Here is an 18,528-nt window from a genome sequence, read left to right on the forward strand (position 1 = left end):
ATATTTCTTTTATTTATGGCTCTGTAAAAGTCATTAATTCTTTGCTGTTGTTATTTACTATTAAGTACTACAGGGTATCAGATCTAAATTTAGTGTTGTAAAGAAAATGTAACGAAGAATAAACTTAATCTGACAAGTTCCAAACATACTATTGCATAAGAAAGAGCACATCACTTGCACATAACTCCGAAAGTCTTTCACAAAATTATATGTACACAATAAACCCCATCAAACAGAAAGGCAATCCGATCTGACTCCTTCCATAAAGCTGAAGTTACAATGCAAAGGAAAGGTCCAGTTCTTGAGCCATCCCAACGCTATGACAATCATATTGAACTAACAGAGTTGCTCAGTTCTGCAATGAATTAAGATTTCCAGTGGATGAGGGTTATTTTACAGATGAAAATCTAACTTACAGATGTTTTTCACAAAAATCACTTCTCACAAAAGCAGAACAAGTTTAATGGAGGTTATTTCTTATTTAAGTCTTAGGAATTGCATTACAGACACTTTTCCCTCAAATTACTACGTTTTAAATTCCATTCTGACTTACTCAGACTTCTTTTCACAAGTCTTAGAGGACTCTTCTATTTTTTTCTCCAGTTCCAACACAAGTTCCTCTTTGCTCAAAAGAGTTTGCTGTGTCTGAATCAGTTCTTCTATTACTGTTTTTAACCTGTAAGACATAGATTTCAGAAACCCACATTGTGACTACAGAAACTGTATATATTTGAGAACATCTTTTTTTCCTTGAAGATGAAAAGAAGCATTAGGCTTGAAATTATCTTACTCAGTGCTTGAGTTGGATTTTTTGGGTTTGTTTTTTTTTTTGTGGCTATACCTTGATATTATGTTATTAAGCCATATTATTACAGATCACACACTAGCTTCTATATACATAAAAGACAACATAACTATCTGCTGCCTGCAGGCTCTCCTATGACGAATTTTTTTCTTCCAGAATGTGAGATGAGTTCTGTGAATTAATGCCTTCCTAAGATATTGCTAATTTATGAGATGATTTATGAAAGACAATGTACATGTTAAATAAATACACCAAATCATTACTTGGGCTGTGTTAATCTCTAGAAATAACAAAAAAACAAGCCAACACTTTCTGTTATGAATAATTTGTGTGTTTTTCTCTACAATTAACTTTTTTTAAAGCCACATAATAGTCAACAATATTTACTTCAAAGGACAGATAAACTCATACAAGAATACTTGATACTAAAAAGAAGGGGTTATTGCATATTAAAACCACTACAGACACTTTGCAATCACACTGGAAAACTTTCCAATAGCCAAGAAGTCAGCAAATGTACAATAACATTTGCACTCTGAGCAATGCAGATACTTGGGGCACAGGATGATGACCTCTAAAATGCATATCAAAACTTATCTTGACTTCATGCAATTGTTAAGCCAGGAGTTGATAGATACACAAACAGGCAGACAGACAGATAGAAAGATAATCTATCTCACTTCCTTCTCAGCATTCATCTGCCCATCTTTAACTAAATTGCTCTGCTGCCCCTGTAATTTCAAGCCCAATTTCAATAAAAAAGTTACTGAAGTAAAATCTGGAACAAAAATACTTACCACTCCATAGATCTTTGCCCAAAACCATACTGGATTCAGTAATGGCACAGATCAACTGAAAGTAATACCTAGGAACAATGTTTCATGTTCATATATACCAAACTATATAGTTTGATTCTAAATGTGGACCTAGTTGTCTCTCCTCCTGATATGTTCTACACAATGGTGATTAAATATATTCTTTATTCAGACAATACTGGATCTTATCTTGGAAAACTTTAATTACTATAAAAAAGCCACACAGTGAATGATAAAATTTACTTCCCAAATGAATAAGCATCTGCATGTTTTTATTTTGAGATAAGGGAAATGCTTAGAACATTTGTCTCAAATTATCAGCCCCACAGCTCCCTGTTTAATAAACATTTTTATTGTTTTTAGGCTATCACAATCTGCATGCTGAACTTCTCAGAAATGACAATTTTCTTACACTGGGTCTCCAATTTAATATCAATTAACTTTTTTAATACCTTGCTAAAAAAGTAATCACCAATTTTGTAAGTGCAGATACTGCTTTTTGATCAGTTTTCTAATCAAAATTTTAATCAACATTATACTGGCTTAACAATTGATGTACAGGAAGCAGATGTTACATCTAATGATCAAGCACCGATATTCAAGAAATTAAAACCAAATTAATGAGACTGTTCATCACTGAAGGTCTCAGCGTATGCACACAGAAATAACATATAAGCTATTTTATCATTTCAAAATATAACCGATTTTATATTGTAGCACCGTATCAAAATAGGAAGTCGATGTACCAGACATTCTGAGATACTTTGGGATGTTTGCTAGAGAAAATTAAACAAAGCATCTATACACAGGCTAAACTAACTAGTCTCCTTGTATTCAACCCCTGTTTTTCGGCTTAAACAATACTTTTTATTCCAAGTGTCTAAAAGTGACATCTCTACACCTGTCTGATATGATCTTGATTGTGGTTTGTTGAAGGAAGTTTCCTGTGGCCCTGTATTTGCTCTCTGGGTAAAATTAGGTTACCAAAGGGTTTTTATTATGACCAGTTAGTCACTATAATCCTTATGAGCTTTAACAACCACACAATCCCAAATTATCATGTTTCAGTAGCATGAGAACACATAAAATGGAGAAGAAAAAAACCTAGAAAGAAGGTATCCTCAAAATAGGCTCCTTTAGTCATTAGCATCATTCTGCCTCATATATCAGTAAAATAAATGCTTGTTCTTACAGGATTTATATTTCAGAAGACTTTTTCATTTAATTTGGATATTAATTCACAGGCCCCGTAACCAACACTTACTTCATTCTGGTTGTGTCCTCTTAGATTTTTTTTATGTATCTCTGAAGCATAATTTTTTATTCTGTTACACTTTTAAGAATATCACTATGTTAGTCAATGGCAGTCATCAACATTTATCAGGAGATGCCATACCTCTCTCATTACTTAACACTGACTTTTAACAACCTCCTGCTATCAAAACCTTATTCAAACATATAAATTTACCTGAAAGTGTAAAAACAAGCCATGTTTCCCATCATGTTTCCTGTTTCCTCAAGATGTATTTTATGAAAAAGTTGCCATTTTTCCCTCACATACCAAATAAAACAACAGATGCAACCAAAAATTACTGATTCCAAATAATGTATACTATTGAATCTATCATAACTCTGTGAAATAAACCAACTATCTACTGAATTTATTATTTTGGTAGATAACTGAAGGCAGATCTCCTCTGCAGAAATATAATAATGTGGTATTTTGAATATCCAAGGCCACGACTTCAGTACTAAAGATTAACAGTCAAATTTCTGCTGTTTCAGCACATATAGAATGTAATTTTAAAAAACCATCATCTATGGATAAAGGATGTAGTAGTTCCAGTCATACACAGTAAGCTGATGCAAATACCTGTAGTATTCTTTTGATTATAGTGGATTTAAAGCAAGACTATAAGAAAATATATCTAAAAAACAGTTAATATAATATATGAGCAAAGGCAGTTTCAGAGGACTAAGTAGTTCTAAAAGGAAGAGTTCTCACCTGCACTGAAAAGCAATTAAAATGAGCTAATGGAGCTTCACAGAAATCTGCACTGCTTAATATGTTCATAATAATCCAAATAAAAGGACAGTTTAAAAACTGACAAAGGATGCTGACCGTACAATGTTCTTTGAGGTAGGTGGAAAGGGGTGAACTAGAAGAATACAAAAGGATTATTGTGGCTATCATGATACTCAATAAATGAGCTGTCATTTAGAATATTAATTTCAATGCATATTGCAATAGGCAGATATGACAGGGGGAGAAGAAGCCCAAAGCTTCATTTATGCAATGAATGGCTCTAAACTGGCTGCTATCACTCAGATATGAGATCCTGAAATTGCAATAGATAGATAATTCCATGAAAACACTGGCTTGATAAATTACAGTGGTCAGGAAATAACAAAGCATTATTCTCTTGAATTTGCTAAAAACAAAACAGAAGAATACAGGAAATATTGGTAAGCCTCTCTCTAAACTATGAATCTAGATTACCTGCGTGATTTTGGACACTCACCTCAAAAATACAGTAAGCCTGAAAACATTCAAGTAAAGATAAAGAATGTAAATTTTGTGAAAGGACAGACTAAATTTAAAGATAGCTCTGGAAAACAGATCACACAGTGTGAGCATGACAGACATTTACAGTATCACAAGCAGAAATCACGTTCTTTTTCAAAACGAGCTTAAAAACTGTAAAATGAAACTAAGTAGTAGCATGTTCTCATAGTATGAAGCAAATCTCTAAACTTCACTGACCAAAATTAACTGACAGATACAGCATTCTGAGCTGACTGTTCCAGAAATAGTACCACACCATAAAATTTCTCCCTTAAATTGACAAAACAATTTGAAGAGGTTGAATTTAATATTCCTAACAGGACACCATGTAAACTGTCTTCAAAATGTATATATATGTAGATAAATATGCTGACACATATATATACATTAAAAAAAAAGTATTTTTATCAGAATCATATACTAGGGGGTGGAGCAGCCTTGCAGAGAGACCTGGGAAGATCAGAGCGCTGGGCAATCACCAACCCTATGAAGTGTAACAAGGGCAAGTGCCGGATTCAGCACCTGGGAAGGGGCAGCCCTGGCTGCACATACAGACTGGGGGCTGAGACGCTGGAGGCCAGCCATGCTGAGAGGGATTTGGGGGTCTTGAGCAACAGCAAGTCAAACGTGAGCCAGCAGTGTGCCCAGGCAGCCAGGAGGACCAACTCCGTCCTGGGGTGCATCAAGCAGGGCGTTGCCAGCCTGTCCAGGAAGGGAATTGTCCTGCTCTACACTGCACTGCTGCGGCCTCGCCTTGCGTGCTCAGTGCAGTTTTGGGCACCACAGCAGAAGGGGGACACATAGGAGAGTGTCCAGAGGAGGGAAACAAGGGTGGTGAAAGGTCTGGAGGGGGAGTCTTACAAGGATACGCTGAAGTCCTGCAGTTTGTTCAGGCTGAAGGAGAGTGAGGGGAGAGGTCATCACGGTCTACGGCTTCCTGACGAGGGGGAGCGAAGGGGCAGGCACCCAGCTCCTCTCTTTGGTGACCAGAGATAGAACCCGAGGGAACAGCGTGAAGCTGAGAGCAGGCAGTTTAGGTTGTATGTTAGGAAGAGGTTCTTTATCGGGAGGGTGGTCAGACACTAAAAGAGGCGTCCCAGGGAAGGGGGTCACAGCACCCAGCTTGACTGAGTTCAAGAATTAACTGGACAATGCACTCAGTCATGTGCTCTGACTTGGCTGGTCCTGTGTGGAGCCAGGAGTTGGACTTGATCCTTACGGATCCTTTCCAACTCAGGATATTGTATGACTCTATTCTAAAACCAGCATTTCATCTCTCTCACTTAAACATGCTGATGTCTTCTTTCTAACAACAGGATACAGAAAACAAGCCAAATGAGAAGTTATTTCTTTGAAAATGGAGATTTGGTGTGTATTTTTTCCTGTTACTATGCTGCAGTACATCTAGATGTACAACATTCACATAGTCTAAGCAGGAATAATCTCAATTTAATAATGATGCAGAATATCAGAATAAACAGAATCAGGTTTAAAAGGAAGGGGGGACTTCAATTATCAGGAATCCTTTCATAAGAAAGATGAAGCTGCTTCAAGACTAAGGAAGAGTGTGACAAAGGAGACTGAAACTTCATATTAAAAAAGGTTATCTCAACACCTATGAAAGACTAAGTTTACAAAAAGTAATCACATAGCACAGGGAAAATGAGAAGATTATTATTATTGCCCTTGAAAAGGAATTAATAAAATCAAAAATTCTGTGATGTTGAGAAAACATATGTATTAGAATAACCTGCAGAAGACACTGCAGTGTGCTTACAGCTGAAATACCTCACTGCTACTCAATGAGTTTGTTTTTTAGAAAAACCTACAAGAAAGAAGTATCACAGCTCGATTTATCAGATCAAAATGTTTTAAAAATTTAAAAGAAACCCCACAACACACCACTGATACTTTATTCAGGTCATTCACGCCTTCTAAAGAAAAAACTTCAAATAAGTCATACATAGACTGAAATACAGTAGACAAAAACATCATCAAGCAATAAAATTCTGAATTTTCAATTTTACATTGCTATGATCTATATATATATATATATAAAAAAGTACAATTAACAGTCACTCACAAGTGACTCCAATTATGTCAATAGTTGAGGCTGATATTATACCAAGAACCTAAGATCTTCAGCAGGAGATTAGTTCCCCAGTAACAAATGATTAAAGGTGAAGTTGGCAAAAGTAATGAAAAGAACTAAGCAGGCAATATATTAACAAAATACATAGAGAGGTAGTTTATCATACTGAATAGCTAAAAACTCCTGAAATGCAATACAACCGCTACATCTGCATTAGTTATTAATGTATTTTAAAGGTTATAATAATGAATAAGAATTTCCTTTGGAAAACAATAGCAAACACTTACAAAACTAATGAAATAAATATATTCATGAAAATTTTCTGCATAGCAGTTTAAATCACTGACTATATAACTGTACTCAGTGGTTTCATCAAAAGATTTCAGTATTTTTCCTAGAGTACTGAATGTAGAACACTTCTGGGAAGATCAATCAGTATGTTCCCAAGTAAGATTCATGATGGATTTGGGGCATTGTATAAATTAACTGTCAGGAAAGAAACATACATTGAAAGTTCTGGCAAGTTTTTTGGGGGGAGTGGGGAGGAGCATTATGTGCACAGGAACAATAAAATCAGCAAGGGAAAGAGTCCATAGCATGAAACCACTATTTTTAGAAACTAGAGCTTAACAATGAGGACACAGCTATGTAATGATCTGCATGAACCTAGATATAGCAGTATTTCCAAAGGATGAAAGGTTTGTAAAAAAAGACTTACATAGCTTGCAAACCTTCTGCTGTTAGATTATTCCACATGATCTCATTAGCTTGAAGAACTTCATTTTCTTCTAGTAAAGATGTATCAAACTCTATTTCTTGTTCAACAACTTCTGATGACCTAATTTAGTAAATAGATGTTATACTTTCAAAGTTAACATGTATCTTTGAGTAGATCATAAAGCAAGTAATTGGATTTCAATTATTTTAATAACTAGTTAAGAATCACATATGAAATAAAAGGCAGCAACTGGATATATACATTTTCCTCTCAATAAAGAACATAGCCTTAAAATAGTAAAAGTTCAATAAACAGCAAATACAGTTTATTTTTAAAGTATAAAACTTGTTTGTATTATCTACATACTCTGCAGTCTCAGGCACTGCTCAGCCTGCAATAACTGGAGCATACGGAGAGGTACCTAGAGTTCACTTTAAACTAGAATTTGGGCATCAGGAGAAATAAAGTTGGCAGACTTGGTTTGGCCCAGAATGGAAACTGCATATGAACACACACTACATCACCCCACACCCGAAACCAGACTGTCTTGTATAGTCTACTGTCAGCACCAAAATTATGGCTCTGCACATGCAGTAATGGTAACTGGAACTTTGTTTTTCTAGAGCCAGTCAAACAGATGGATGGTTAAAAAGCCAGTCAGGTTAAAGACCAAGCTCTTTCAGCCAGCCTTCTGTACATGAACGCAGAACACTTTTCAGAGTGCCATACAAGTAACAATGTAAAAGGAACCAAACAGAAACAAATTCAACTCTGGTCATCTAAGCAGTTTAGCGCACTCTTCTCAAGAAAAAACATGAACCTGCACACCAAGATGAAAATGTATACCTGTGGGTATCTATGAAGTCATTATACTCAGAGTTGGGGTCTATCTGTTCAACCGAGGTCTGGATCTCCTTATGGACATTCACAATCTCTTCAGTTACAAGACTGGTGATCTGGCTATACTCATCCAAGATTCCTTTTCTAGAGAGGGAAAAAAGTTCAAGTGTATAACATGGCACTAAAGGCATAGATGGAATGAAGATTCTTCAAACTTTCAGTTTGCTGTTTCTACAAACTCTTGTTGCAACTGGCTAAAAAGGGAAAACACGGCAATATATTACTCAAAGAAAGATGAACTGTGGCCTTTTCTTTACAGATTGGCTATGAGTGAGAAGTCTCTAGACCATTCTCCTTGTATTGATTTCAGTGCATCTATATATAGGGTAGCTAAACTAAAAACTGTAGAGCTTACACGGAAAAGAACTGTATACAGGTCATTGATTGCACTCTTCTTCACAGAAGACTTACCATGCTTGCTCTAACCTACACTAAAGCTTTTTGGGGTTTGGCTGAAAACATATTCTGACATAAAGCAAAATGCATCACAAAATAGTGTGCATCTCCTTTAAAAAACAGTATTCTTGACAATTTGAACTATCTTCTTTCATGTATTTCTTTTATGATTTGGTCATTCAGACAAAAGAAGCAAAAATCACAAGTTAGTATATGTTTACAAAAAGAAACAAAATCAAGCAATTAAGTTCCTATAAGAAAGCACAAGCCACACAGCCTTGTCATTACCTGCTTCTGAGGGTGCAAAAAAACAATAAGGAAAAAGGAACAGTAAAAGAATAGGTGATACTGTGCCGTTAATCTTAATAGCATCCAATGACATGCTCAGAACACCTTCCTATTCTCTTCACCTTTTCACTTTCCATAAAGGAACCCTCAATCGTTCCCTATTTAATTTTTATCTTTGACAAGCTTGCTATCTTGCCAGGCTTTGAAGCATGGTGAGCTTCCCTAAAACATCAATTAATGTTGGCCAGTTCTGAAGAACATGCAGAGAAAAAAGTACCACTAGACTTTTTCTGGATAACATCTAAAGTTGTATTTACTCTGGAAAAAAAAGTTACAGGATTGGACTTTTCAGTACTTTTTCTGAGGAGAAAACCAACAAGAGAAAGCATTAAATCTTGCCTTGCCTGTGAACATGTGTGAAAACATTCCAGAAATATTTCAGAGTGGAACAAAAAGACAGGTGAATGACAACTGAACAATGTCATATCAAAACAGAATCTTCATCAATTACCAAAAAAAAAAGCTATTAGCAATGTTAATTTACACTTCTTCAGGTTTAGCAAATTAATTCACGCACAAAATTAGGATTATTAAGGAAAGGAAGTATGTTTCACACAGATGGCCTCACCAAGCTCTCCACCTGATATCACCACCTCTTTTTGTGCACCAAAGATACTAGAAGGGAGTTATTTTCCAGTGCATCCAGATCTCACAAAAGCATGTAAAGTATGAAATCCCCAACTCTCCCTCACTTCCTGTGTGCTGAAACCAAGATGAATATAGACTTCAGAGAAGGTAAGAAAATAAGCTAAATAACTGTAACTCACATCTACATGAGCAATACCTACCAAAAAACTATCTGCCTTTAGACTAAGTAAATAACACCACAGAAGAGCCTCTCTAACCAACTTTCATTCTTCTAGAAAAGACAAAGAGGCAGCGTGGTGGTTAAAAAGCAGAAACGAGTGCTTACAATGACATCAGGTTTATACAAACCTGTTACTTTTCCCACACATATGACTAACCATGCATCTGCCTGGCTCTCCTGCACAATGACTTCGTTGCAGCTGGAATTTCATAAAAATAAGACTGTCAAAGAGGCAACAAACTTGCCATAGTACAACAGCTGAAGGACAAACCATGAGCTCAGTTATAAACACTGCAGTTAATATGTAAGATAAGAATATGGTGTCTTGCTAGCGTATTTAAAGAACCACTAAAACTGCTGTCTGCATTATTTGGATAGACTTTTCTATGCAAAAATTATTGTCAATTGAGAGATTAAACTACCTTTCTTCATTCAACCTTAATACAAAAAAAAAATTACTATTTTCACATAATACTATAAATTTAATTAGAATACTAAACATACAAAATTGCACAAGTTAAAAATGTATAAGAATGCATCTTACAGGGCTTTAATCATTTCTTCTTGCATCTTCTGTAGTGAATCAAGTAACAGGGGAAGTGTCGTATCGTAATACTGGTGCTGATGTAACTGCGCTCCTTTCAGTGCCAAGACATATTGATTATGCAACATATGAAGCTTCATGGTGGCTTTATCACATCGATCTTTGGCTTTCTCAGTCTCTTTTCCTAAGAGAAAACAAAAAAGAAAAACACACAGAGTGACTTAAAATTATACAAACTTGCAGATAACTTAAATCTGGGAGATTTTTGGTAGGTTTGCACCTTTTTCTACAATCCTTCTCTGACTCTTTTCAGGTCATTAGTAGAACCAAATGTCTTTGTTTTCAAGTTAAAGGACTAAGCATGGAAAACCTGTTGTATTTTCTTTCAAAAGAAATGTGAGAATTCTTTATCTAGAAGTATATGAAAACAAATACATACACAAGTATAAAAAATAATGTAACTGAAGAATGAAGAACAAAACTCATAAATGTGACTATCACAAAGCTTATCGTTTGTTTGCCTCAGAGTAAATATTTTAATGAAGAAAGTAAGAGGTGTTCTACTAGGTCAGATTCATGATTCATTAAAAGATTATAATTTATTGTTAGCAAAAATTCTAATGCTATATATCATCCCAATAAAACAATGGTGTGGGCTGCACAACAAACAGTAGCTGAAATTTCACACCTGTCCAAATGTAAAAGTAAAAAATCAAATTTTACTCCTGTCCAAAATGGGCAATTTCTCTACTACAACTTCCCATTTCCTAATCACTGCCAGTATCCTGATAAGGATGCTGGCTCTACAATTTCAAGAACCAGAAGTCCTCAAGTGCATCCTCACAAAACCAGTTCAGTACTGAATCTGAGAGCTACAAGAGGTCATGCACAACTTTCTGGCACATGTTTTCACGATTTTCCTAACGTTTCCGATGACAGATCACTTTGCAGCTTCCTAGTACCATACTATGCCAGCTGAAAGTATCCCCTGGCCCTTCCCTGCCCCTTCACTCTCCAATGTAAAATCTTTATTGTTTTAATGCAAACCCTTGCTTACTTCATATGTGCCATGGCTAAGAAAAACGGATTCTACCACCCTCTGCAATCCATCTTTTACATATTAAATTACATATTCTCCTCTTTTCCCCAGCCTTTTAACCTTCACAGTAACAGACCTACAGGTCTACCCTTCTTAGTCCTGCTGTCTTTTCACAATTAACTGGTTCACAATCTTACACAAGTGCAACTTCAGACAAGGCTCAAAGCCAAAGAATAATTTTACATTCTAGGTACTTCAAGCTCACAAAATTTAAAAAAAAATCTTAAGGAAAAAAAAGTGCCTTTTGTGAATACCGTATGAACATGGCACCACTGATTACTTCTGCTTTGGCATCTGATCCTGCCAAATTGTGCTATTTTTTTGAGACTCATCTCTCAGTTTATCAAATTATTTTTAGCTCTACATCTGCCCTCCAGTGCACTTTCAATCCTTTCAAGGTATACTTATGCCTGGGAATTTAATGACCAAACTCTGAAATCCACCGAAACCTAATTTTAACATAGATGCTGCAATTTCTCATAGGATACACTATACCTTATTAACAACCATGCTTGAAGCAGCTTTATACCTCTACTAGAGTATTTTCAACTTGATCATGTATTGCCCTTGTCATAAAAGGATATGAGATCATTTTGACATGATTCCTTACTGAGACACAGAAGCTTTTACTCAAATCCTTGCTACCTTCTTGATATTTATGAATTGTCTCAATATTTTTCAGGAGCTAAAGGCATTTTAAATTGGTTGTGTATCTGGAATTATCAAGTACAGATTCACAATTACCTGCACAGGTAAACATTTATACATTCTAACACAAAGTAGCAGAGAAAAAAGAAAAGGGAAGCATTCATAGCTAAGTGGTAGAAGTGGGGTTTGAGAACAGACCTTGAAAAGATTAAATTCTGTAATATGAGGAACACACAAAGGATTGTGAACTCCAATAAATTAAAATACAGAAACATGTTAAGATATGTCAAAAAAAAGTTGATGGAAAAAACCTGTAAAACTAACAAATTGTCTTTCATAACTTTGGAGTCAGAAAGCTTGTCAGGAAAACTAAAGGACAATCACTGTACAAAAGGAGCTGGTGGGGGGCAGGGCGGGGGGAAGAATTATTTTTGCTTCTGTGTTCATGATGAGAGATTTCCAGGCTGAAATGTCTCTTTATGGAAGGGTCAATGAGTCCATCTCTTCTGAGGTATCAGAGGAGGTTAAAGAAAAAACGAGGTAAGAAATGATGTGAATGTGACAGTGTTAATCATTAGAAATTTAAGGGAACTTGACAAAAGTTTTAGCTGAAATACTATGATTCATTTTTACAGGAGGAGGTCAGCACTCAGTAGTGTGCCCCCAGAATATCAGCTGCATCCTGATACATGAGGTGATAAAGATGATGATGAAGCCTCTGTCTGAAAGAAGCAAATAGCGGAACCAATGCTGCCTTGCCACTGCCAGCTACGTTCCAAACACTAAGTAATAAAAAGTACTTTAAAAAGATATTATGTCTGTCATTTAATTGAAAACAATCTAACTGCTGACATATTTTATAGGTGGAGAGCACAGATTTCTTACACTACAGTTTCACCAAATGAACAAAGTTACTCTGCACAACAAAGACACAACACATCTCTAGAGCTGCTACAACTGGTTTTCATTTACCTATGAACGAAACAAACCATGTTAAAGAATTCTCTAACAATGTTTTGGAAAGCCAACTACCTCAACTGTTCCTAAAAGTCCTCTGAGATAACTGGGTTTTTTTGAGCAAACAAAAACTCTTATTTCAGAGGAAGACTTATTTTTCTTATTTCCCCAAATATTTCAAACTATTTCTAAATTAAATATAAACCACTTGGAGGAAAAAAAAATCCAACACATCACATCCATAGTAACATCCCAGAAATTATGCTATTTATGCAACAGAATTTTGCACATGTGCATGTCTGACACCAGTGTACCAATATAATGTGACAGTATACAGCCCTTTTTTCACATCTGTCCTGACAACTAAATCCTTTCTCTATATGCATTATTTCTCAGCAGAACACCTGAAAAAATTGCAGGATAAATTAAAGTATTATATACACTCGATTTCTCATTGAGTGTATATGAAAGTATTGCATACACACAATATAGTAGACTACAATATCAAGCTGGTCACCTGCTATCCAAGGCATACACACTACAGGGCTTTTCTGGAGAATGAGAGGAACATGAACGTAGGGACATAATGGAATATGACTGAAGAGGGTTCAGAGGAGGAGAAATCAGGTAGCAGTTACAGTATAGAAACTGGATGAAAGGGGAGAGGACAAGGTAGCTCTAAGACAGAGCTGGAAGCACCAAATTCTGCTTGCCATGGCCCATTCCCTGGGGAGATAGATGCACTGGACAGGGACACAGAAAGAGGAAGACAAAGTGGTAGCAAAGAGAGAAATGATGGATTATTTCTTGGGTTTACTGTATGTTTAGCAACTCCTACTTAAGCATGCTCTAGGTTACATAACCCCAAATTATCTCCAGATGTCATTGTGTAAAAGTTTAAAACCTACAACTTGACTCTGCATGCCTTTAAAATACATCCCCTATCAGCTTTCATCTTACCAAAATCAGTATGTCAAACTATACCGTGTACCACCAGTACAGACTTCTGACCCATGAACCACAACAAACAGCCTTCAATGGTTAAAGGAAACTAAAAATTTACAATAAAAATTATCACAACCACATTAGCTAGAGACTTAGTGATAATATCTCTTTCACAACCCTCATTAATGGCTATGTTATCTCATTTTTCCATCTGCCTTGAGGATTAAATTCCTTTGTCATACAAACAACACCTCAACTAATTGCAAAAATAAATTAAATTATCATATACATTCAACTTCTAAATACAGCCTTTGGACCTATAATTAATAGAAGAAACACAGCTACATTATTATTCCCATATTGTAATTTATTTTTAAAAGCAGAAAAATGCAGTGAAGCACAGTACACAGTTGTTCTACATGTCAATTAGCATGGAGGAAAACATCCAATTTTCTTTATCTGTATAATGAATTTCATAAATAGATCTAATTATAACTCTACTGCCATCAGTTGTTGACAAAACTGTTTCATGTTTATAAAAACTGACTGTGTATACAATATGTTACACCATAAACAGTATTATGAAGCTTGCAAAATTCAATTATGAAAGTTTGACATTTGCAAAGAAAAGGCTGGCATACTTTCTAAAATATTCTGAAGTCAGATATTTCAATTTCAAAGAAAAACTCTTCTAAGATTTTATGACATACAGTACTACAATGGACCCATACAGAAAAGAAACTGGTTTAGGGTATTTTCTATTAAAAAGGTAGATTTGCTATTCCACAATTATTGCAACTGTAACTATTAGTCTCCTGTAGCCTAACAGTCATCTAGAATGTAAGAACAGAAACAGTATAAGATAACCAACTGAGATCAAGTGAAAAAAAATTCAGATCTTAATGTTCGCCTAATCTTTTTTTTAAATGTCTCTAAGACACTATGTCTCAAAGAAACTGACTTTCAGGAAATAAATCATCCAAATACAGAAAACTTTCATACAAATTTTGGATTAAAAAGGAATAAATGCACTGAAGAGCTCTGTTTTTTACTCCTCTACAACTTCTTCTGCCTAGTTAGAGATTATGACAAGGCTTGTATAAGCTTTTATGTTCGCTACATTTGGTTATCATTGATTGCAATAAAATGTAACACTTGTGAGGTCTTCAAATTTGCATTATAGATTTCAATATTTTATTCAAACAGCAGAACTCTGACCCTGTGGAATACAGCATGAAGCACCTACTCATTTGCAGAGAACTAAGATCCATCTCCGGAAGATTACCTGTAATGTGACAATTAAGACATCAGCCAAGACTTGGTACAAGCTTATCCGTTTAGATTTCAAATCCAGCTTTGAGATAGCAAGGGTTGAAGTAATGACTGATGTTTACATCTACTGTGGTTTCTGCAACAGAAAATGCCAGTTCAGCTGCTTTAGTTGCAGCCCTTCAACTAAATCTTACTGGCAAGTAAATGCCAGAAACACAAAATTATTTTCTTAAAGTTCTATTTTTTTTTCAAAGTGAAATAGCACACAGAGAAGAATCAAAAGCTCAAAGAGAAGAATTTTGGATTGGGAACCTGCAGAAAGACTTCATGAAGAATTCCAAAACTGAATGCAGTAAGAAATTATGTCTACTTTGCTGCTAGCAACAAACCTTAACACTGTACTTCAACGGCTGTATGCTACCATTAGCCCTGCACTTCTGTTTAAGGGCAAACGTAACAAATCAACCTTTCAGCTTCGACCAAACAGACAGACAGACCACTCCACAGACATATGGTATTTTTTTCCTCTCAGGGTTGCTTTGCAAGCAGCATAAGAAAAACTGTCAAGAACGGCTCTTGGAAGTATTTGTTCCTAAGTTTGGTTCATTTTTATTTGCTTTGTTTCTCTGGGACCTTTGAGGACAGCAAAGGAGGGAAAAAAACAACAACTTGAGAAGACACAGCTAAAAACTTGCTAATGTCTGAGTATCTATTGAGATACTCTCTCAAATTTTTGCATCTTTAAGTGTTCACTCTCAAGAGAATACATGTCTTTGAAGAGGCATAACTGAAATACTAAATAGTTTGTGAGAAGAACATAAATCTGTCAGTCTGGCATATTTTGGAATGTCTACAATTAGAAAGACTATCTTATCTCGTCCAGTTTTCATAAATCTCACAAGTCCAATGTTATGGTATTTCAAGAAGGATGGCTTCTCACCTCTCACTCCTGGGAATTTTAGTGACACCAACAGGTATGACCTTCAGCCATTCAGAAGTAATGACAAAAGAGGCAACAGAGATCAGTGTAAAGGCTTAGCCCACAACACATTAATTAACTGTCAGGATTTACAGCTCCTGGCAATGACACATGACCTTTGGCTTCAGTGCACATTACATGCTGTCCCATGAAACGTGCATCCATCTTTGGAGGAAAAATGTTTGAAAAACTGTTGTCCAACAGACAAAGGAGAATATAATTTTACTGCAGAAGTTTAATTTAGTTTCTAAAGCAGAGACACACCTGCCATTCCAATACAGGGTTATATACCCCCGACAGAAACCCAGTGAAAAGCCTTAAATGTGCTAGAACAGTGGGAATAGAAACACAGTGGATCTACAGACAAGTGCATATGCCAAGAATTCACCTGCCTCTGTAGTTTAGGAAGGACAAAATCCAAAACCACTCAAGCTTGTGGGTATGAGTAAGTGTATGGAAAAACAGCAGAGACAATGTTATAATAAATATGGACACTGCTGATATGGCCAGGGGAAACCTGGACAGTATCAAAAGTGCTTAAGTGCATGGTGGGCTTATGTGGTATCCCCCTCAATCCTGCCAGTGAGGAAAAGGGCACGAAGAATAGCTGTGGAGCTATTCTGGGTTCTACAACCACAGGACACTGCCAGGGAGATAGGAAGCACAATTGGATGGCTGACCTCCTTAGGAGGGCTTTAAACTAGGAATCACAGGGAAGGAGAGGACAACCCACAGTCCTGGGAGAGAAATGGACAAGGCTGCTGAGCAAAGGGGCATGGGCTGTTGTGATGGAACGCGATCACAAAGCCAATAAAATGGGCCTTGGGTGTAGTCACCTCCAGCACTCGCAAGTGGGTAAGGAGGTTCCTACAAGGCATCACCACGAAAAATCTCCCCCAGTCCTCTCTAGGTACTCAACATACAGGGGTGCCATGCTCGAGGTCCTGTATACTACTGCATGCAGCATGGGGAATACACATGATGAGTTAAAGATCTGTGTGCAGTTGCAGGGCTATGACCTTGTCAGGATTGTGGAGGCGTTATAGGATGGCTCCCATGATCAGAGCCTTGCAATAGGGAGACAGAGGCTCTTGCGGAAAGACAGGCCAGGAAGACAAGAGGAGGGAATGCCCTTAATGTGAGAGAACAGCTGGTGTGCATGGAGCTCTGCCTGCACATGGATGAGGAGCTGACGGAAAATTTATAGGTTAGGACTGAAGAGAGCACAGGCATGGTCCCAGGAAAAGCTAAGAATCCTGGCTTCAGAATTATTGTAACTTTCTGTATTATAAACTCATTAGAGTAACACAGCATTTGATTTCAGAAAAATTTAAAATAGAACAAAAGATGGATAGTATCAGGGACTTCTCTTTTTTTCATTTTTGTCTTTTTTAATGAAACAATCCTCCTCTGAGAAAATATCTAAGTCTTCAGCATACAGTAATGTTTCAGACAAAAATTCTTCCGTGGTTTGCTTTCGAATCTTTTATTTTTGGAAATATCAGCACTAACGTATAAAGCTGCCAACGGATATAGTAATCTATTAGACTTTTCCCAAGGTTTATGATAGCAGTTTTTCAAATAATTTCCCAGAACAGCATTTATCTTTTCATCTACATACTTTTCAGCATTTTCAGTAACAGAGGTAATTTCTAAATTTTTTTTTGTCTCCAAATTTGTTTATTAATACAAACCTCCCATACAGTCACTTCCTTATTTATTTCAACTCTGGAGACACACATTTTCAGAGAATATTATTTCATTGTGCCTGGAAAAGAATATACCTTTATATTATTTGTTTGCATCATTATACTGGTCACATTCTTTATACTCATGAATGACACAAACAAGGCTTTCAAATAGGTCTTCTTGTAAAAAGATTTTTAAAGCAATGAAGTATTTTTACATAAAAGAATCCCAAAGCTTGACTTAAATCTGCTTCCACAGAATGATATGTAGAGGGTATATTCGAAGAACCCTAGCGTGATCTTTCTCTTAAGTGAACTTTGGTAAAGGCTAAGCACTTAAGTTAAAGTAATGTCAAACCCTAGATATGACAGGAAAAAAACCACATTATCCCTATAGTGTTTTCTCAAAACAGTGTAACTATGTATATTCAAGATAATTAATTTCCAATACTGAAAAATGTTAAAAAAATTACAGTGAATTCCTGAGAAAAAAATCTTACCCCTTGTTTTTTGGTTTGGTTGTTGGGTTTATTTTTGGCAACCCTCTAGTTTTTCCATTTCTTCTATTAAGCATTTCCTTGTAGTTTGTTCAATTTCCCAAGTCTTCATCATTGAATAGGAAAGGCACAGCTTGTAAAACCTGTTTTATAATATGTTTTTCTATATTACCCACTAAACTGATTTTGTAACCTTCCCGACCCAAGTTATCTACTTAAACTCGGTATTTCATATAATGCTAGGCACATCTAAATACCACAGATGATTATGAAAATTATTTCCTCATATGATAGCTCTTACTGGTCCCAAGAAAACCACCAATGACTCTACTTTCATGAAGTGACACAACTTTTGAAGTACTCTCTTTTCCATGCTCACCTTAGCTTCACTCCCCTAAGAACAGGATAGGATAGACTAGGATAGAATATAATACGGCTATTTCAGTTGGAA

The 18,528-nt window shown here is 36.1% G+C and overlaps 1 protein-coding gene across 1 annotated transcript in view; it reads right to left on the minus strand.

Annotated features, from left to right (window-relative positions):
- Positions 1-18,528, minus strand: part of FER (FER tyrosine kinase) — a 172,860-nt gene that overhangs the window by 118,108 nt on the left and 36,224 nt on the right. Inside the window, exons 5-8 of the mRNA XM_084278847.1 lie at positions 9,993-10,176; positions 7,843-7,980; positions 6,997-7,116; positions 554-676 (exon numbers count right to left, since the gene is read on the minus strand). Of these exons, the coding sequence (XP_084134973.1) occupies positions 554-676; positions 6,997-7,116; positions 7,843-7,980; positions 9,993-10,176 (565 nt within the window). The remainder of the gene's footprint in view (positions 1-553; positions 677-6,996; positions 7,117-7,842; positions 7,981-9,992; positions 10,177-18,528) is intronic.

This window comes from Gallinula chloropus (genome assembly GCF_964237585.1).
Source record: "Gallinula chloropus genome assembly, chromosome: Z".
Taxonomy (NCBI): domain Eukaryota; kingdom Metazoa; phylum Chordata; class Aves; order Gruiformes; family Rallidae; genus Gallinula; species Gallinula chloropus.